Raw genomic sequence first — 22,820 nt, 5'->3', positions numbered from 1 at the left:
GTCTCTGTTGGACCAGTTTGTTCAGGGAATTCAGTGTCTCTTTCTACTAGGCAATTTCATCTTGGGCAGTGAGGGGCAGTTCTTTGCATATTTATTTAAGCAATATATATTTTTGCATACATATAATGTATGTGCATGTATGTTCTTGTATGTGTGCATGTATATGCATGCCTATGAATGAGGTCATTCTTGGGCATCATGGTACTGTACCTCAATCACTACTCACCTTTTTATTTTTAATGTATTACCTATCTATTGTTTTCCTATCTGTCTATCATCTATCTATCTATCTATCTATCTATCTATCTATCTATCTATCATCTATCTGTCTATCTACCTACCTGTCATCTATCTATCTATCTATCTATCTATCTATCTATCTATCTATCTATCTATCTATCTTCTATCATTTTTAGCAAGTAGGATAGGTTGGTTGACCAGTATACTCCAGGGATCTGCCTGTCTTTATGGCCTCAGCACTGGGATTAGTACATGCCACAATGCCTGCCTCTTTTATACATATTCTCTAGGAACTGAAATTGGGCCATAAAACCTGCTATTAGATTTTGTATTGTGTTCATGTTTGAACATATATAGAAATTTATAGAAATTATCAGAATTGATATCCAATGATATCCACAAATACAATGATTTTTTTCTTGGCTTTTATATGATTATGTTTTGTTTGTGTTTGGCTACATATTCTAATCTCAATCATCATCTGAGCATTCTTTCTTAATCTATTTATTAAATTACCTGATATACAGTGATGACAATCTGGGGCATTGCTCTGTGCTTTGTGTTCATGAAGAGCTGGACTCCTGTAAAAGACTCCTATTCTCTACGTCTAAGGTCATGGAGGACTAAGCTGGAGACTGTGCCTCCAAGGGCTGCAACAAAGATGGATGCTCCCTGCTGTGCATAAAAGAGGTGGTTACCATTCTGAGAATGAGAGGAAGTCCGCCGAGAGGAGACATCCATGGGGTGTAAGGGCATGCAGTCATCTCAAAATACACCCCGAAGAATGGGTTTGATTGTGGGGGTCCTGGGAGCTGTTTTCTCTGGATGGCTATGGTGCCCACGCCTCATGTGGAGCCAGTACCTTTACTGGATTAGGAAGGCTCAGTACAGGACCTGGTCTACTGCGACATGTCCTTTTGTTCGTCCCCCCCGACAGTAACTGATTTTGTTCTGTTAGCTCATGTAAGCTTTTGCCCTTTCTGGACTAGGAACAACAAAGGCAAAAGCTATTTCTTTCACTTCTTACCTCATGGGAGGTTAGTAATGACAACTTACTGAAAAACTGAAAGGAAACAGGAAATTCAAGTTAGCCTATATACCATTCATGAAGCTCAACCTAGCTTGTATCCCAAGAATAGCTGGACCAGTAAAGCAGATTTCCAACCACGGTGAGACTGGATATCAGCACATCTTGTATATGTTCTGCTGTTGCCTTCAGAGGGCCATGTTCAGTCATAGATTTATGTTCTGGTTATAAAACTAATCCCATTACTTCATATAACCCTTCATCCTTCCTCTGTCTTTTATGGGTGCTTCCTGTGGATGCTCATATAGAGATATCAATTAATTCAATGAAGAAGCTTTCATTATTGATATCCATATGATTAATTATGTAAGTGAAATGTCTCCTGTAATTGAGGAAGAGCAGTCCATACAGGTGCAGCCCGACTTGGCAAATGGAAACAGCGTCCCGAGGACAAGCATTAGCAGGGTCTAATGTGACTTTGAGATAAACCTTGTCATAGTTCAATTCTCTGCAGTGGCTTCTCTGCGAGGATCAGCCAGAGTGGTACTGACTCATCCGGTCCTAAAACACAATGGGCTTGATGCTACAAACATTATCAGGATCTTAAGGAAAAGAATGATGCTCCCCCTGCCCCCTGCCACCAGACTGTTCAGACATGATACTAATGGATGAATTTGGGGGGAAATTGAGTTGTATTCTTTTTGATCTTTGATCTCTATATCGCCCTTGTTTTCCAGAACTAAAACCAGCTAAGACACAAGAAGCACTCCTTTGAGTGACTGTGACAGCTGGACTCTGTCTAACTCGGACCGTGTGATTCCCATCATGTATAACTCTGCTGATAAAATATGCTTTATCAGAACTGTTTACTTTTACCATAAATATTTATCACGGCTCTACAAAAGGATTTCCATATATTTCCATTTTACTCTGTGGATGCCAGTGTTCCGAGCCCCCAAACATCGACTGATGCAATTTCTCTTAGTCGTCACATTGTGTGCGGGAAGATGCTGCTTTCTCCATTTTAAACAGGAGGCATAGGGAACTTGGGCAAATTGCCCAAGGCTAAGTAGGTAATAAAGTAGGCCTTAAGCCGGGACCCACATCTGCCTCATCTCAGAAGCCGAATTCTCGATATTAAACTCAGTTTGAAGCCACATCCTGAAATAGCTCACTCTTTTTTAATTCTCTAAGCAGAACTTAAAGGTTATTTTATTTTATTATTTAGTGGCTTGATAAATCCTTGTCTGTCACTCACCTTCGCCTCCTCTGAAAGTAGAGATCTGTTCCTACCTCATGCTGTTCAACAGGTCAACAATAGTATCAGGCATTGGATAGAGACCAAGTCAATGCTTGTAGAATAAGTGAAAAACTTTAGTGAGCCTTGGATCTTTAGATTCACGGCACTGTTAGGCTAAGGGAAAGACTGACTTGCATGGATAAATGTCACCCAGCATGGAAAGTCCCCCAGCATGATCAGGAGATGGGCCCGTGTTCGTGGGGGCTTCTGTGAGAACCTTATTTTCCCAGAGCGTTGTAGAGACAGGGCTGTGAGGATGGCGTGGAGGGTACAAAACGGCAGAAGTAAGACCCTAGAATGGTGTCTGGAGGACATGCTGGAGGGTGCGGATTCCCAACCACAAGGCTATGACCGGAAGGACAGTCTTTGTTACCTCCCGTGTTGTCCTTCCTTTACCTCAGACTCTCCCTTGGTCTCTGGGAACTGTAATTCAAGGAACCAAGATGGCTTGGTAGTGAGTTCTTTTCAGGTAAGGATTTCTTTGGAGATTTTCACAGCATAGAAGGGGGGTTGTCATTTCTGACCCTCAGTAAATCCAGAATGTGTTGTAAATGTAAACTGAAGGGGATCTTTAGGTATTCATTTAAAAGCCATTTGAATTGATGTTTATAGTAAGCAACCGTAATAGTTAATGTGTCTTTGATTGCAGTAGTAAAAATAAAGTCCCTTTTTCTGTACAGGCACGCGCTTAGGATTAAGGTGATGGGTTGACATATATATGTCAGAATTCAGTTCAAAGATGTGAGGTGCTTGGCTCAGGGCTCCCTAGTAGCACTGGGGACCCAGGAGGAATTCAACAAATTAGGGGAGGCGACTCATACATTTGCTTTCTGCAAGCTGTTCTGTATGTTGGACAGATGAGATCGCATTTCTTTATTAGACTGGGCCATTTAAGCTCCATGCTGCAGCGGGCCTTCTGACAAAGTAGCGTGCAGGTTCAGTCGAGAGCAAACAAAGTGGATGCCGGGAGAAAGCGGGATGGTGTCGCGGGAAGAGCGGAAGAGGAAATTCCGAGTGTTTGCTTGGAGAAGAACATAAGTGTAGCGTTCTGGAGTGAATAAGAAAACTTGTTTCTGTCTCTATAGTTTAAGGACACAGCATGGCTCCTTCGCCCTAGAGAGGAGCAGCAAGAGCCAAGGTGAGAGAAACTGCAGACAGCGAGCTCTAACTCGGTGTGAGGAAGAATGGTCTAGAAAACTAGAATGACACAAGAATCACATGGCGAAGAATGAGAGATGAGTTAGGAGAGGCCAGCAGATTCTGCTGGTACTGGACTGTGTGTTCCCGTGAATCGGGACCACATTTTAGTTGTATTGTCCTAGGAACCAAAATATCACATTTAGGATTCATTTTGTAGGTTAGCACAGATGTGGGAAGAAAGGTATAAGGGTCTTCTCCCAATACTTAGGTTTATGATCGCTGATAAAATTTACATATAATGATGTGTTTATGATTGCTGATAAAAATTTACATGTAATGATGCATAAACTTACTACAAAATCAGTCATTTCATATACTTGTAACCAAAAGTCAGTGGAAGAGTTTCTTTGAACGGACATGCCGCCATGGGTGGTACATTCTTGTTCTCTTCTTTAGGGAGAACAAAGGGTTTATTTGCCACAGCTACTGACATACAAAGGAAACTAGGGCTACTTCCACTTCTGTGTATGCCGAACAAATGAACCTTTCCTGGCAGCTTGGCAGGGATATGTCGTCTGCAGGTGTCAAGAGAGTGATTTCATAGAGACACTTGAATGACGGCTGTGTCAATAAAGTCACATTTTTCAAACTTATGACAATCTAGAAAATCACATTTTTCAAGGCCCCAAGTCTTACATAGATTGTCACCTTTATTATATGTTAACAAATGCCTTAAGTTTCACTTGAAACCCTTATTTTTTTAATAGAATATTTTATATCCAGTCCATTTTGATTTGATGTGTCGTTTGTTTTCTAACAAAGGGGATGCCATCTCCTCTAGTTCATGAAGAAGTCATTTGAGGAAGACAAAGAAAGCTTTATTTAAATCATCCTTAGGTGCTACAAGAACTACCCAAAGGTAAGCGATAATAAGGAAATTATTTAATTTGGTATTTCATCTTATTCGTTGAGAATTTTCACAGTTGACTTCCCCCAAACAGTGATTACTCATAAGTGTCTGCTCATATCTGACAGAGGTTGGCAACAGCCCCCGCTAAGCTCCCTAGATTCTCAGGGATTTTCTTACTTAAATATGCCCCAAACATATTTCTCCATTGTCATGAAACATTGTCTTTTGGTTTTCAGTTTCAAACAACAGTGCTCTTTGGGCCCTAAGAGCATAAATGCTCAAGAGAGCATTTTTCTTTTGCAAGTCTACCTTCTTTTCATAGAAGATATAAACACAGCAAAAGTTTTCTTTTACTTTTTTTGACACAGGTGTGTATGTGTGTGTGTGTGTGTGTGTGTGTGTGCATGTGTGCATGTGTGAAATCTCAACTGTCCTAGAACTAGATCTGTAGTCTAGGCTGGCTTCGAACTCACAGGGGTTCGCTTGCTCTTGCCTCCCAAGTGCTGGGATTAAAGCATGCGGCAAGGCTCATCTAGGAAACTGAGATTTGGGCTCACACCTACTGGGGCAGTTACAATTTCTTCCTAGTTGCTACTTCTGCTCACAGAAGCTGAACAGGTTTGGCCACTGTTTATATACCTAAGGTATCCCTTACTCAGATCCCCGAGGGCAGATGTATTTGACGGAGAGAGCTAGGCTGCCTCCCAATAAAGACAAGTATCTTCTTTGCATTCTATTTTGAGTCATAAAACACTTTCCCTCCCTTCTCCACTTATTTAATTTATATGCCAGAGATTTTTCTTTTCTGAAAATGAAAGCGAAAGACAGGGAAGAAAGCAGATGAAGCAGAGAGGATCCCAGTATCTGACATATTTTATGCTTCCTTGATACAGTAAATAATTTTTTCTCTTTCCAATAACCATCATTTCCCTTGTTCTTGGAATCACTCAAAACCTAGCTCCAGAGTCCTGTGCACATGAATGTGTTGTCTGAAGCTGCACAGAGGATGAAAGCCTGCTGTCTGCACAGCCTATGTCGGCTGGACAGGGGTTACAGCTACAAATTACTGCAAATTTAAGAATGCCTTTTTTTTCTCATCACTGAGTATTTATTATATATAACAAATACATGGGAAAGAAAAAACTATATTGTGTGATTGATATAAATAGTTTATTTACATTACAGAAAAAACATCAAGACAATGTATACTATTTCAAATATATCCATACATAATCAAATATAGCTGTAGTACATGTTTTCATTGGTGTAGATTACCACAAACGCAAGGCAACATGTGTAGATCTCGTCTTATTCTTTTGTCTCTAATACTGTATTGTGTAGTCCAAGCTGTCAGTTGTCCGGCCACTGGGAAACATGCTCCCTCTAGATTAACCTTGTGGATGCTCTTGTGGTGTTGTCTGAACTGTAGTGCCCTGTATTTTGCTTCTGTCTGTGAATTCTGTTGCTTCGGGGGCATTTCCTAGAAGGTTGGAAAGTTTACAGATCTTAGTCTAATGCGATTACCTAAAGTTCGGTCCTACAGTCAAAGAGCGAGGCTGTAGAGGCAAAATAGTCAAGTATCTCAGAGTAAAAATATACTGATCACTAGTAGAACCTTGGAATACTTGTAAAAGTTATTATTATTGCATTCATTTTGTTATTATTTGCTTCTCCTTGCAGTTGTCTTTCAGGCTTCTGTTGGAAATTGAAGAACAGAAGTAGAAGCTGAAGAGAAATACCCCGCCCTTCTCTGTTCCTTCCTTCAAGTATGTTCGTTATATTGTGCAATGACCAGACTCAACACAAGGCCAACAAGCAAGTGCCAAGCTTATCACATCTCTCTTTAAATGTCTTCAACAACTTTCTATCTAAATGTCTTAACGATGAGTGTTATATTGACATTTCAGCGCTATAAGGTAAGATGCTATCACATTGGAACAAACCAGCTGATAATACCCGATATGTAAATGCAAAGGAATATTGCTTTGGTTTGGCCTAATATCATTGTACTGCATTAATGCTATAAAACTCGAGACAAAAATTGGTACCAATTATGTTGCTTCTACAAAAAGCTAATATTCAGTAACATCAGAAACTCACTGATCTAGTATTTTTTTTACTATAATAATAAAAGCTAATATTCAGTAACATCAGAAACTCACTGATCTAGTATTTTTTTTTACTATAATAATAGACTTCTTTGATCATGCAAGCAAGAACAATATGAGACTAACAAAATTCTATTACAGCTACAGGTGGTACAGTGGAAAATATGTATATAGACATACATACACGTGCACACACATACATAGTAGGTGTGGTCCCATTTTTGTGCAGTTGCTGGGACCATATATCTGTCAAAAACAAACATGGATCTGAGCAGTCACATTTTCGACAAGTGGGAGATGACAGTAAAAAAGATGACAGTCCACCTTCTCAACGGGACAAGTCTTTTCACTTGGGATCAGGTCTCTAGATATTCATATTTTTATGAGATATTGCTCAGGAGGCAGGTTCTTGAGTAGACAGAAAAAAAAGAGAAACAGATTTGGGTGGAAGTGGGTAGGACAAGAGAGAAAGGAAAGGAAGTCAGAACAAAGAACAGACCAGATGAGATCAACATTAAGAGAAAATTGAGGACAATGGGGGCATCTAGGCTAGGGATAATGCTGTAAACTCTCCAGCATCTGGGCACTTTGGTATAGCTCTTGACAGACAAGATTAGCCAGGTCAGCAGGCAAACAGGGCTTCTTGGGGTCAGTGGTGGGTCCAGTTAGGGAGTCTGGTTTGTAAGCATACTGTCTTTTAATGAATGGGATGAGTCTACCCTGGACAATGGTGTGACATATGGATTCAAACTTTTCCTGTATTGTGTTTCAAAGGTTTGATTGTACAAGGGGGAGGGTTAGATAATTATGATAACAATGCAGGCATGGCTGACATGCTATTTCTCTTCCCCTAAATCAGATAGCAATGGGGAACTTCAGCCAATCACATTCTGTTTAGGGTGTGTCCCCCTGGGGCCACAGAAAAACTGATAAAACGTCCAGGTGCCTTTGCCTCTGCCCTTTTGTTCCCTGTGCTCCTGGATCACTGGAACCCTGTTCTCTTTCTTCCGTTTATTAAAATCTGAATCTATTATATTAAACTGGCCTGGATAATTCTAAATACTGATTGACCACGCCCCTTAAATTGGCGCCCAACACGGGGCTTTTTGAGTATTGGTTTTAATTTTTTGCTGTTGCTTAGTTTTGCATGGAAAATAAGAGGAAAAAAAGACATATTCATTGAAAATATAGCAGACATAGCTTACTCAAACTGGGAGCTTAGTCCACAACAGAAGCACACACAAAACTATGAGCAGCTAGGAGCAGAGAGGCAACATTAAGTGCAAAGTTAAAGCAGTAGACAGGCTGGAGAGCATTTTGAGTTCGTGACTCAGCTGCATAATCTCAGTATGTGATAACATCTCATGTTTCAGGGTCTCCACCTTGAGAGTGAGGATAACTGTTGTTTTGTTTTGTTTGTAATGTCGTAAAGTGTGTACACATGTGCATTTGTGCAATCAGACATATGAATATATAAACATATGACAAAATTATAGCATCTAAATACAAAATCCTGGCAAAATAGTCTATATATTCCATTAAACTTAGGAATGAAAACTGTGATTAATAGCTTATTTTGAAGACGTTTGAAGTATTGAAATTCTGAGTTTCTCCACTCTACGAGACAGCAATCAAGTTGTTATTGTGTGAATATTTATACTAGTTTTGTTTTTCTATGTGCCCTTAGGGATGTCTGGTACAGTTTTCGGTGTCTCAGATTCTTCTTTGTCTTTTCATTTTGTGCTCAGTACTTTTGGTTTTCAAGTTGTTTTTAAGTCAGCTGCACATATTTTCATACAACCCACTGGCTCGCTTGGCATCTAAACCTGAGAGTCAAGATGATGGACTCAACTTGGCTTAGGGTTGCCCCAAGCTCCAGTGATGATCTCCCCTTATGCCTGTAGGCTGGGTGAGGATTTGTGAGCTACACTTTCTCTTTTTAAAGAGCAGATCCCACACTTGTCTTCAAAGAAGGTAGCATCATACAAATGCCAAGGAACATTACAGTCTTTATGTTTTAATTTCATAATGCTTCTTATTTTCCCATTTTTGGGGAAAGTCTCAGATTTACTATAGAACTGTAGAAATGAATGAAAGTCTTCATGTCTTATAGATGTGATTAAAAAAAAACCTCAAAGAGTTACTTTGGACATTTAAAAAAGAGAGTAAATTCAGGTTTTTTTTCTTTCTTTTTTTTTTTAAACAGATCTACACTGGCCTTTTGGCTGCCACAAGACATAAATGATGCATTGGGTTTAGAATCTAGTTCTTGCCGACCACGCGCTTACACACTCAAGAAGTCAAACAAATCCCTGACTTTGCTCCTTGTCTCAAAATGAACCTCAGCCATCACCCAGGAATCATGGCTCAATTTCTGGTTGAAACTGGATGAAATCTCTATTCTCTTGCGATCTCATCCCTGTTCAAATAAAAATTACCTTTTTTTCTGGGCTTGGAATTTGCTATTAAGCTATGATATTTGCCGCTCTTTCGAAAATATATCGAAGGTTTTCATTTAGTAGAACACACTTTTTCCCGTTGCATTGAAATCACTGTGATTAGCACTTACCATGCTAAAGTGAAAAGGTGTTTGTTGTTGACACCAGGTGTGTTAACACTGATGGTGTCCAAATGTTCTACTTGGAAATGAAATGTGTTTAATGAGGGCTAGAATTGAAGCTTTTCTACACCTTATATAACAGCTATTATCACTTTGGGCTGAGCGATTCTGGTAGGTAAAGTTAGTGCTTCATAATTTGAATGAAAAGTGGCCTTTTACAGAGTGTTGAAAAAGATGTGGACATTCTCTGTTAGAGAGGAAAATAGTCTTAGGACATAAACAATACTCATCTTAATATAAAAATGAGTGAAACAAGTTGTGCCTGTCCTGTAGGAAAACCCATGCCTTGCCCACGTGGCTACTGAAATGTTCTCACGGGGAGGAGCTAGGACTCCCGGGGAATGGATGGCTACAGTCAGTCCACCAAGAGACTCGGAGTCAAAGGGAGGGACAAGCGCTGCCCTCAGCTTGGGTGATGCCCAAGTACGGTTACTGACCTTGTGATACAGAGGACCACCACGCAGATGACAGCGATCTGAACCGTTCCGATCACCGCTGCAATCAAGACGTACTGAAATCGGACAGGGCCGGGCACAACGTAGAGGACTCTGTAGTCCTTTTTCTCACAGTGCTGACCAGTGTAGCCAGCATCACATCTGGAAGGAAGGACAGCATCTGGTCACCCGTGGCCCGGAACTCTGTGCTCTTAATTTGTTCCGTTAACCTCGCTTAACATGGATATGTGTTGCTTAATGACGCGGTGCGAAAACTATACGGCTGTTTTAGACACCAAAAAAAAAAAAATGCTGAAAAAAATCTCGAGTCAGTCAGAGATACAGCAGGAGCAATTTCTTAAACTGGATGGCCATAAAGTCTTAAAGGTCTTAGTTTTGAACAGAATAATGTTCTTGAAATTCTCTTCAAATGTTTTGAAGAGAAAAATCTTGGGTGCAGACAATACATGTATACAAACAAGCAGTGTGAACATGCTATTAGACTGGATCTTGCTTCTCACTCACTCAGCCTCCCAACCAGAAGTTCAGATAGGCAATTTTCATGTTGAAATAAGCATTTGATCAAAATATACTAATTTGGATCAATATGTCGTTGCTCTGTGGAAAGCCTTTCGCACTTGACTCTGAATTTCTTGCAACTACATCCTGAGGACTTTTCCACGGGTCTCTGGAGGGTGTAATTTAATAACTGCTGCAGAGGGAGGGACAGCAGAGCTCTCTGTGTGTCATGTTCACTCTGTCTGTTGAAGAACAGGCGTGTCCCAGGGTGTTCTGGGAAAGGAAACAGGTATGGAAGGCAGCTGTGGGTGAAAGACAGGCAGAGAGAGGCAGACGGACAAAGAGAAGCAGAGACAGAGGGGCAGGTGGAGAAAGAGACCCAAACAGTGTTGTTTCTTCATTTCATCATACTCCAGTGTACATTAATTTAAATATAAATATGTTTTTATTTGAATTTGGCATCTCAGAAAGAATCTCTGTATGTTCTAGACACGAGTAGATATTTATAAACTGTATGTATAAACTAAGCCCAGACAAGCAATTTCTTTCTGTCTCTTCTGAGTTTGCACTGGAGGCATGGCGGCCAATCGTCTCCTGATCCTAGGCTCAGTAGAAAAAGAGAGTGAGTGTCCAGCAAAATCGTATAGTTCATAGACGATTTGGAGCGTTTTGGAAATAACCGCCCCAAAAATACTAAGGGAGGAGTGCCCATCTCAGCTCTACATTCAGAAGGAAAAACCGTGAACAGAAGAAAGTGATCCATGTCTATAAAATTCTACTGTAAGAACAGAGGGGTGTGCTGTACACTGAGTGGATAAGGTTTACACATATCTTTTCGTCACTCTGTGTGTGTGTGTGTGTGTGTGTGTGTGTGTGTGTGTGTGTGTGTAGGAGAGGCAGAAACTTGAATGTTGTTCCCCTGCTTAGGCAGAATGTAAAGCAATCTTCCGCTAACACTTAAAAGCGAGTTTCTACATTTCAACTTTATGCCTTTTAAAAGTTTAACCAAGGAAATGTTACCTGCAAGATGGCTCCTGCATGTTGATGGAATGTTCACACTTCCCGTGCATGCAGAAACCATTGTAATGTTCCGGGCAAGGAATGTGGTGTTCTCTGGCACTTTCTTCTAATTTGTTAGCGTTCTCTGTGAATACAGATAAAAGCAAGCGCCCCTGTAAGTACCTTCTGCGCTGGGTAAGATCAACTCGTACATTAACAAGAAAAGCTACAGTCGGAAACGCGGTTGTAAAGAGCAAGGACTAAAAGGTCATGCCTCAGAGGAAAGAGGGAGAGAGCATTGAAAGACAGACGTCTTCACAACTGTGTTTAGAGATGAAACTGCAAAATTACCCTGAGCTTTTTCAGGCTTTTATGCAATTTCCTACATCTTTAACAGCCACTGATGTGGCCATGAGTTGTCAGGTAGCTTTAATTCTCCTTGCATAGAGCCTGTACGTTTATCATAAAAACAATCCAAGAAGAAATTCTCGATTTTTTTTTCAATTTCAAAGCATAACTTCTCTGAGAGCAGATTTCTCAAATGTCTCGATACTTCTCAACATGAGGGCTAAGTTAAAAGATGGCTGTGTTCAATTGTTAAATATTTTCTAGACCAAATGCAGATGTCAGCAAATGCATTCTGTCAGGCATTTTTATAATATATTGTGAGTGCGAAGGTTTTTTTTTTCCTTTTTGCACCATACATTTTCATTGCCACAATAATGCAATTGGAGATTGTTTTAGGATCGCTTATATAGATAGTCACATCTATTTATTTCGATCCATACGGTCCTACACCTCGCTTGGGCAAAACAGTGGAGCTGGCACTGGGGGGTGTGAGGGCAGGGAAGCAGGACCCAGGGTTGTGTGCGCAGATCTGGCCCCGCTCCCTACTGTCTGTGCTGGAAAGCTCACCCAGGTGTGGAGGGAAAGCTAGCGGGGTGACCAATCCAGGCTCAGAACCAGGGCTATGAGCTAGCCCAGCCCAACATCCACCGTATTTCGAACAGCTGGAGTGTGCGATGGGACCCGACCCGCAGAACCAAAGCTGCAGGATCTCCTTGACACACGGCAACAGTAGGCTATCCAAGAGGAGCCCCAGTGAGGGCCCAGCATCAATAGTACAGCAAAAGTCAGAGACCTGGAACCAGGTGAGACTCATCGCAATGAACTTACAGTGAAAGATGTATGAACTAAAGAGATACTGTGTGACTCTCTGGACCACACAGCAGCTTCCACACCACGACTTTCGTTTGTTTGGTTTGGATTGTTTTTTTTTTTTATGATTTTACTTTTAAATTTTACTTTGCGGGGAGTGGGATATTACAAGGGCAGAAGGCAGAAGCGAGGGTAAGGAGGGATGAATGGGATCGGCAGGAAATCGATGAAAAGAATCGATAAAAAGTCAAAAAAAAGAAGGAATGATTTGTGAAATTTAAACTTAAGGAAAATGAAACACCATATATTCTAAAAGGAAACACTTCCGCTGCCATTAGCAGTTCTGTTTTCTAATGTTTTTTTTTTATGATAACACGTGGATGCTTTCGGGCTCCTGTTTGCTCAGATATGTTGACTACACATTCCCCCACGCCATCTCCAAGCGAGTGTCTGCTCAATTTCTTCTGTGTTTCTTGTACAGTGATAGAAGGTCTGGGCTGGAGAGATGGCTCAGTGGGCAAGGATGCTTCCTGTGCAAGCGAGAGGACCTGCGTTTGGCTTACATCATTAGTGTGAAAAGCTAGGTGTAGACACATGCACGCCTGCAGCTCCAATGCTGTGGGAGTAGCTAGCAACAGAGGGTTTGCTAGGGCTCCTGGTTTCCCGTTTTGGTCCGTGTTCAGTGAGAGACTCTGGCTTAAAGGGAAGGAGTAAGGCAGACAGGGATTTACGAGGACACATGATATTCTCTTCTGACGCGCGCGCGCACACACACACCACATATACAGGCGCACACATAGACACAGGCACACACACACATACACACACATCACACATACAGGCACAAACATAGACACAGGCACCCACAAAGGCACACACACACACACACACATAGGCACACACATGCATGCACACACAGACACACACACTCACACAACGCAGTTTTGCCTTCATTGTCTCTTCTGAAATACAGTATTCTTGAAAATTTCTTTCTGGATCAATGTGAAATATAACTTTATCGATCTCAATCTACAGGTATTTTTCAATCTATAAGTATTCCTAAGCACCATAGTAACAGGGGCAGCAGTGAGAGAAGACGGCAAGTTAATGGTTGTTTTTCATGGAATGGATTACTTCCCATTATCCGTAGACGGGGCGCCATGTTTTATTATAGCATATCCTTATAACTTTCACTTGCAGTCATGGGTGTTAAGCGTATTCATCAGGAATAGGACGAGCCTTTGCCACTCGCGAGTTAGATGGATGCCTTATTTATATTTAGGAAGAGCTGCAAAGCACCCTTCCATACATTTTAAGATCTGGATGCCATCTGCAGAACATTAAAGTTTGAAGCAAACTGTTAAAATGTGTAGTGTTTTCTTTTGTAGGGGTATTTATGCATACGACGTCGGTGGGTCATAATTCAACGTGTATCCTAGATTTATAAGGTATATATCGTAGCCACGGGGGAGAGAGCGCAGGTGACATTTCAGCACTTCGTTTGTTTTGTCTGTGATATTTCAGCTACGGTGTAGTTGGTGATCTTTTGCACTGAGATGTTTCAGCACTGAAAATCGTCGCGAAAGTTCGTGAACTACTTCCATAGAAAAAAACCGTGAGGCTGTGGGAATCATTTTGGCGTCTCCCATTTGTTTAAGTATTGTATACATTTTGACTAAATTTTTGGTAGGACACACAAGAAAATCAAAGTGTGTAGTACTGAGTGACATCTGACCAAAATGGAATCAGGGTAACCTTGGTGTCTAGATGCCCTGTGTGGCTACCTGGTTATTCAAGAATCCACGGAGAAGCCGGGTGGTGGTGGTGCACGCCTTTAATCCCAGCACTTGGGAGGCAGAGTCAGGCGGATCTCTGTGAGTTCGAGGCCAGCCTGGTCTACAAGAGCTAGTTCCAGGACAGGAACCAAAAAGCTACGGAGAAACCCTGTCTCAAAAACAAAAAAAAAAAAAAAAAACCAAAACAAACAAACAAACAAAAAACAAAAAAGAATCCACAGAGAAGAGCAGGCTTTTTTTCCTGCTGGGTCCAGACGGCCACAACCTGAGTAGGCAAGCCAGGCCTGCGCTCTTGACAGAGGAGTTCTCAGCAGTGGGGGTTGTCAGGCCCACTGCTCATGAAATGAGCCAGCACTGATTTCCACTCTTATTTCTGAATCTTCTCGGCATAGCCAATGATTCAACACTTCTATTTAGTGTTCGTTAGTAACACCCCAGTGCTTCCGGCACTTCTGCCTGTGGGGAACTTCCCCAACTGCCTCCGTTCCAGTTGAACACAGCCTTTTCTGTCAGAAGGTCTCTCGTCTTATTAAAGGGCTGGGTTTCTTTCTGCTAACTATAAAAGAAGATCAAGAGTTGTCTTAACTCGAAACCCATCCTTGAGGGAGGGTGTTTTTAAATTGAACCTTACCCCCAAATTGACAGTTTCTGATTCCGAACAATGTCCTATGTGAGCTGATGTCTAGGTGCTACACGGGAGCTTTTTTGAATGAAGGTATTGCCTCAGCGTGCAAAGAGCTGGCTTTTTCCTGTTTCCTGTATAAGCTGTGGTACATGGGAGGGGACTAGTCTCCATCAGAAAGTCAGCTAATTAGTTTATTCCAGCTCTTGTGAGCTTAGAGGGCTCTGTTTTGTTGCTCATGTGATACTGTCAAATAAGAAAGTAGAGAAATTGAAAATAAATGAGTAGAAGAAGTGATCCCTGGGCAAGAAAATGAGGAGTCGTCATCAATATATGTCAACAGATTTATAGTCAATCCAACCAAGGAAACCAGTTGATTGAAAACCCGAATATACTACCAGTTCCCGGGAAGCAATAGACATACTTTAGAAATGAGATTTTAGTATATTAAGGTAAGCTGAAACACAGAAATCTAATATCTCAACAAATATATGTATGAGTCATGGTAAATATTTGTGAACCTGGAGTTTATGTATAGTGGATATTTAAAGCAACAATAAAGCATTCAGAGATTTAAAATTATATAAAAATGATACTTTGGAAGTGTATATATTTCTTTGAGTGTCTGACAGCTCAGACATTGATTTCTCTGTTTTCCATTTCAATGAGGTTTAATGTAAGGGTTATACTCTCTCTTCTGAGAAAGGTTGTAGCTAGGGTACAAACTCTTCATGGCTCTGCTAAACTCTGCACCAAGTGTCCCATTAAATATTTACATATGTAAATATTTATTCAGGAAGAGTATGTGAGCCTTCCAGGAGGTGTTCTCTGGCATACCTTGGGTTATTTGGGGGCAGAGCTAATACAACCGCATGCCCATTGCTAGTCAACAGTTGTCAAGGGATGCTGAGGAGTTATGTTCTTTAGTATAGTTAGTTACACAGACTGCCCTTTGTAAAGAAGACAGACGTGAAAAACCAGAGACAGAACGGCACAAGATTCAGCCTTACCTTATGTCAAGTCACCTAGGAGTGGATAGAAAGGAAACAGAGACAAATCGAGGGGCTCAGACTTGAGTCAGTGCTGCTCAGAGTGAGGTGTGTTTATGTGTTTACCTGTTATTCTATGGTCTTGATATGGCACAGAAGAAAAACCAAAATTAAGGGATTGTTCTATTGCCACTAATCTCATAAGTCTTTGGTTTTATTTTGACTCTAAGATTTTTCTTAAGATATAAATATTATCTTAAAAATTTTAAGATATATATATATATATATGTAACTTTCTTTTATGACACTAATGGTTATATACAGTATTAACTCATTCTAGAAAAAGACTTCATGTAGCTCCCTGTCCATGATTCTGGGTTTGAGTCTCTATCAGGTAAGTAGGAATTAAATTTGTGTATTCTGGATGTACTCCACAAATTGTGGTATTTTAACTTCCCCGAGATCGGCAGCATAGGACATATAAAAATACCTAAGTTTTCTTTTTTTTTTAAATATGTATTTATTTATTATTTATACAGTATTCTGTCTGCTTGTATGCCTGCAGGCCAGAAGAGGGCACCAGACCTCATTACAGATGGTTGTGAGCCACCATGTGGTTGCTGGGAATTGAACTCAGGACCTTTGGAAGAGCAGGCAATGCTCTTAACCGCTGAGCCATCTCTCCAGCCCCAATACCTAAGTTTTCTGCAGTCAACTGTGACCATTCCTAACAGTGACATTTGGTGTCTCCGAAAGGACGGTGAGTCCCCACAACAATGATACCACCAGGATTGTGGTAATACCACTAAGCTGACAAACACCACCCAAAGGTCAATTTTTGACTACCAACTGCTCAAACGAGTTCAAGGTAGCTAGCTGAGATGGTCCAGCCTCATGCACTATTCTAGCCAGGGCTTCAGATAAGACCTTCACTTTTCCATTACACAGAGACTGTGAACAAATGATATAAATAGCTCTCCCAGCACTTGCCCATTGTCTTAAATTTCTCAAGGTCCTGTAGAGATGTTGTTGCCTCTCAGACAGCAGGAAGCAATCCAGAGAACACAATGCCCACATTCCCAAGAGGGTGTGCGTGTGTGTGAATGGATTTTGGTCATTCAGTGGGTTATGACCATTTTTCATTGTCTAGAGGAATTGGTTGCAAGTTGTTATTGGTAATGGTCAGGGAAAAAGTGGAACAAAGAATATTAAATTCAAGGATCTTATTTTGGAAAGAAAAAAAGGGGGGATATAGAGATTATGGGATAAAGGTAGACTATTGAATCTACTTTTAAACAAAAAAACCAACTACTAGTCTTAAATATTTTATATTGGTATGTTTTTGTATATAGATACAAATTTAAGGTTATTTTTGTTAAAACATATTCCATATACATTTCTACTCTTGTTTAAGGTACTGTACCTATGCAGCTCATTTAACAACATAATGTAAATTTCTAGTCCTTCAAAGTCTTTATTGCAAACTATTTAGGATAATAAAGAAATGCAGGTTAGTAGTTAGTCACCTATTGCAATCAAACTTGTAGTCATGTTAGGTGTGTTTTCAAGGTCAAACAGAGACATATTTTAGATAGACAGGTGGTTTGAAAACACTTCAGAGATCTACAGAGTATGGCATTTGAGATTTTTTTTAATAATATAAGACTTTTTATGACAATGAGGCAGGTGTGCTCCTGGCAGCACCAATCTGTTTCAGAGAGGATGATGTGCATCAAAGAAACTCCATATGGAGCTTGTTTTCTTTGTGGGTCTCTGATAGTGTTGAAGACAATTTATAATTAGAGTTCTCCTTGTTAAGAAAAAGAACTCACAAAAGAGGTGCAATGTGTGTAAGGTTGAGAGACATAAAAAGAAAGTGAATTAGATATAAAACATTGAACTTCTCAAGACAGTATAGATAATGAGTATCTTCTCTAATTTGCCAAATGCAAATTGCAACTGTAGTTCTTACTTGATAAATATTTCAGCTGTATATAATTTTACTACATTAAAGTTAAAAGCATCCTTTTAATTAGACAAAAGGGGGAAATGCTGTGGAATTATCTTTTTGTGCACTTTCAATAAGTACTACTCTCATTGGTTAATAAAGAGCTGAGTGACCAATAGCTAGGTAGGATTTTGGGGGCAAAGAGAATCTTGGTAAGAAGGGCAGAGTTTAAGGAGTCTCGAATTGACCCAGAAGAAGCAACTAGGGAAGTTCAGAGGTGAGGAAAACAAGCCTTGGGGCAGCACATAGATTAACAGAAATGGGTTCGATTAAATTGTAAGAGCTGACTGGAGGCGAACCTAAGGAATTGACTTAGTATTTATAATTAATAATAATCTCTGTGTGGTTATTTGGGGGAACTGACTGATGGGAAAGAAATTTCACCTACACATCCTTTCCCAGCCCAAATTTGAAATACGGTATTTGGAAAATTCACCTGTTAAAAGCAAGGCATTATGTTTCAAAGCGGAGACACTACTGTGTGAAGCTGGACTAAAACCAGCCATGTTTCTGAAGAGAGAACGCCTTTGTTCTGGTAATGGCTATAGACTGTCCAAGGAAGTGTTGAAAATCCAGTCATGCCATCTGTTCACATGCCTTCCTGTGGGTGTGTGTCCAGAAAAGGAAATTCGGAACAGAAAACTGAGAGCCCCAGTTATAGAGACAGGCGTGGAATACTATTCGTGTATGATGATGTTAATTAAATATTTTCATAGCCAACCTGTTTCTCTTGTTCTGATGCTCTGCTCTCTTTTCTTGACGTCTGTACAGCCTACAAAGTGTGAGTATCTCTGAGATTACGACATGAGAATCTAATCCATTGGGTAGTGACATATTTTATCATGTTTTATTTGAATTAAATGATTTGGCATTTCTGGTTATTTTCCTTTGTGACAGTGCAAATCATCTTTTTTTGCTTTGTAAGATCAAAGATGAACAGTTTAAATATCGTAAATGATGGAAGATCAGCTGTGTTATACAGGTAGGGATCCCTCTGGGAAGATGGCATGTATAAATGATCAGATGATGTTTTAAGTTAATATTTCAAGTGTTGGCTAATTTTATGTACTCTTGACACAAGCTAGAGTTGTCTGAGAGCATGGAAACTCAATTGAGAAAATGCCTCCTTCAGAATCAGATGTAGGGAATTTTCTTAATGATCCATTGATGGTGGAGGACCGGACCCATTGTAGGTGGTGCCGCCTCTGGGCAAGTGGTCCTGGTTTCTATGAGAAACAGTCCGAGAAAGCCACAGGGAGCAAGTCATTAAGCAGCAGTCCTCCATGGCCTCTGTATCAGCTCCTGTCTCCGGGATCCTGCCCTGTAAGAGTTCCTGTCCTGACTTCTGTCAGTGATTGGCTGTTACCTGAAATGGAAGTATATAAATCCTTTGCTCCCCAAGTTGTTCTGGCCAGGGTACCCCATCAAAGCAGCAGTAATCATAACTAGGACCAACACCTTGCTTTAATCAAGCTTTTGTTTAAGATAAAGCCAATCCATGGGTCAGTGATCTCCAGGAAGGAACGGATTCTCTGTAGGTAATACGGAGTGAGTTGGGATGGTCCCAAGGATGACAGCATCAAGAATTCGATGCCCAGTAAAGCATCAGAAAGGAAGGCAGACTCCTGCTCACCGTGGGACATTTAGAGCTTCTTCTTAGGCAAATGCGAGTAGATGAGTAGATGAATACAGCAAGTCTCTGGAGGAATAAAGAGGAATTAGGGCTACCCCTTCCTGAGGCTATAGTCCAGAACTACTGTATGCTAGACTAGATTACTTCATACATCTTGATTCCTTAAGCTCTGAAAATAATTCTTTTGCTAATATGCAGTTATAGTATATTACTAGCAAGTGGTTACTTTTATTGGGAGTATTATTATTTTATATCCTAAGAGAAAGACTGAATAGGGATATTAAGTGGAATATATTAAGCAAAAGAAATCATTTTTGCCTTAGTTACAGGAACATCATAGTTTTGAAAAAGTGTAAAATGTCTTAAATTTTGACTAGGCCATAATTCAGATACGTCAGAGAGTGATCTCATTTATGCATTTTCTTCTTTGTGGAGGAAATAGATTTTGTGGGTTTAAATTCATCTTGTGGCATCATTGTTTAATATTGCATATTATCTTGAAAAGCACATACATGAGTTACTAACAGTGGATTATTATCTTTAACCTGTCTGTTCTTATATGTTTTTTAGAAGATTAAATATTTTAATGGTGAATATATATCTATAATATGGAGGTTTTATTTAATTTTCCTTTTATATTATTACTACTTTTTATATTTATTTTACAGTCAACTACAGTTCCCCCTCCCTCCCCTCCTCCTACTTTCTACCTCCTTCCCCCCAACCCACCTCCCATTAGCAATGGAGGAGTGTTTCTTTTGCTCCACATTCCCTCCAGCATAAGCTGTCATTTGTGGTTTTGATCTTGGCCATTCTGACAGGTGTAAGATGGGATCTCAGACTTGGCTTGATTTATTTTCCCTGATGTACAGAATCCCACCAGACTTTCCAAGAAGAGCTATACTGGTACTCCTCAAATTGTTCCAAACAACTGAAACAGAAGGAACACTGCCAAACTCCTTTGACGAAGCTAACATAACCCTGGCATCCAAACCACACAAAGAATCAACAAAGAAAGAGAATTACAGACCAGTCTCTCTCAATAACATTGGTGCAAAAATACTCAATAAAATACTGGCAAAACGAATCTGAGAACACATCAAGTAAAAAAAAAAAAAACCATCCACCACGATCTGGTTGGCTTTATCCCAGAGATGCAGGGATGGTTCAACATATGAAAATCTGTCAATGTAATCCACCATATAAACAATGCACATGATCATCTCAGTAGACAATGAAAAAAGCCTTCAACAAAATCCAATACCCCTTTATGATAAAAGTCTTGGAGAGATTAGAGATATAAGGAACGTATCTAAACATAATAGAGACAATTTACAGCAAGCCGACAACCATCATCAAATTAAATGGAGAGAAACGCAAAGCGATTCCACTAATATCAAGAACAAAAAAGACTGTCCACTCTCTTCATATCTATTTCAATATAGTACTTGAAGCTCTAGCTAGAGCAGTAAGACAACAAAAGGAGACAAGGGATACAAATTGGAAAGGAAGAAGTCAAACTTTGCTATTTACAGATGATATGATAGCTTACAGAAGTGACCCCAAAACTCTTCCAGGCACCTTTTCATTTAGTGACAGGATGGAGAAACTCTCGCACAGACTGGCCTCTCTCAGGAAACTCAGTTTTAGTCTTTCCTAATTACTGTCTTATCTCTAAGGTAATTTTGAAATAATTTTCTTTAACTAACTAGAAAAAAAATGCTTAACAACTGTCCCGTGTGTTTGCATTATGTCTGAGACAGAAGAAAGTTATGGATCTGAAGCTATCCTGTGATTGTTCCTATTGTTGATGAGAGTTGGTCTTGGAGAAGATAGTCGGTTTCTGTGATTCCCTCTTTTATTAGGATTAAAACATGAGGTGGTGGGAAACCTCATATAGTTTGAATTGTAATTTAAGGATTTTTTTTTTACCAGAAAGGTGATCCAGGACTGCTGAATGAATTCTGAATACATGAAATATGATGCTAGTTCTTGCAATAGAACGGATTCCACAATGGGCTCACCTACTGCCATCATTTCCTTAGGCACAGATGAATGGATGAGATCAGTCTCTCTTTCTCTAAGACTCTGGGACAGAGACTCCAGAATACTAGCTCAAAGTCATAGCTGGGCACACAGGACAGAGGCCAGGACACAATCATCACTCAGTCTGAGAATCATTTGGGAAACTAGGGGGGAGTAACCCATTCTGTAAAGTGCGACAATTAGACATCTTCCCCTTCGACCTAAGCGTACCACCCCGTACCCCTTGCAAGCATTATGTAAAATTGCTTGTGAGAAATCTGCCCTAGAGGGTGGCATGTTGCTGGGGAAACAGAGGTCTCCTCCCAGGACCATGAGTCTTGTTTATGAAAGAATTTAAGAACTGATTCAGAAGGAGCCCTCAGGACAATTAGTAGCGTTTAAACGAGAAACCCCAGGGAGGGCAAGCTGAAAATCTCAGCAGCTGCTCAGAGAAGGGAGACGGTGAAGGAGAAAGTCTTTTGAATTAGTCATGGAGGTTTCCAAGTAGCCACATCCAAGAGGGAGGTAGCCTCTGAGAAATAGTGGAAAAGTCCAAAGAGGGAAACAGAGCAAACTTGGGATCTGGCCAGCCGTCAAACCAAAGAGACAGAAGGAAAGTGAGGTCTTCTTGAGATAGTAGTCTCGGAAAAGCAGGCAGACTTACAGGGCCTTGAGACGGGTCCAAAGTGACTGTACACAGAGCACAGTTTCTGAGAAGGAAAATTAGATCATCTCCTAATAAGAATAATTATTCCTCCCACCTTTTTTTTTTTTTTTTTAGCATGATTTGAGGCAAATTAAGCTTCTTCTTGGCCAGGGAACTGACAGGCTTGGCGATATTAAACCTAAAGTTTGGATAGCTTTGAACGTTAGGTCTCTCCTCAAGGCCAGAGGTAGAGTCTACTCTTTAGACCAGAAGAAAATAACTTTCTCTTAATTGGCCTCCACAGAATCGTTTCAGGATCACAGTTACACTGTGATGTGAAAGTTTGCCAGCTAGGCTGTGAGGAGAGCTATGGGCAGAACGGGTTAGAATGTAAAAATGGGGTTTCTTACTCCACATCAGGCCTGACATAAACCGTGAGCAGATGTCACCTCCTGGACGCGCTCTTGCTGGACATATAATTAAAGACAGCAGCAGAATCTGCTTTTCATGTTACCGTATTTCCAAGCTAAGCCTTGGTGGTGTTTTCAGGATTTCCTGCGTGTGAACTGGACTCTGAAATCTGTGTAGTAATCTACAGACTGGGTAACTGAAATGCAAAAATATGTCTCTATTCTCCTGGACTGTT

The 22,820-nt window shown here is 40.4% G+C and overlaps 1 protein-coding gene across 1 annotated transcript in view; it reads right to left on the bottom strand.

Moving 5' to 3' along the window:
* Positions 1–5,603: 5,603 nt before the first annotated feature.
* The window catches only part of Tmeff2 (transmembrane protein with EGF like and two follistatin like domains 2), a 233,771-nt gene continuing 216,554 nt past the window's right edge, over positions 5,604–22,820 (bottom strand). Inside the window, exons 8-10 of the mRNA XM_050159397.1 lie at positions 11,319–11,442; positions 9,783–9,941; positions 5,604–6,097 (exon numbers count right to left, since the gene is read on the bottom strand). Of these exons, the coding sequence (XP_050015354.1) occupies positions 6,001–6,097; positions 9,783–9,941; positions 11,319–11,442 (380 nt within the window). The 3' untranslated portion in view covers positions 5,604–6,000. The remainder of the gene's footprint in view (positions 6,098–9,782; positions 9,942–11,318; positions 11,443–22,820) is intronic.

Source organism: Alexandromys fortis, unplaced genomic scaffold (assembly GCF_014885135.2).
Source record: "Alexandromys fortis isolate MF-2015 unplaced genomic scaffold, M_Fortis_MF-2015_v1.1 scaffold_65, whole genome shotgun sequence".
Lineage (NCBI taxonomy): Eukaryota > Metazoa > Chordata > Mammalia > Rodentia > Cricetidae > Alexandromys > Alexandromys fortis.
The sequence above is the reverse complement of the archived record's forward strand: the minus strand, read 5'-3'. Positions and strand labels throughout refer to the sequence as shown.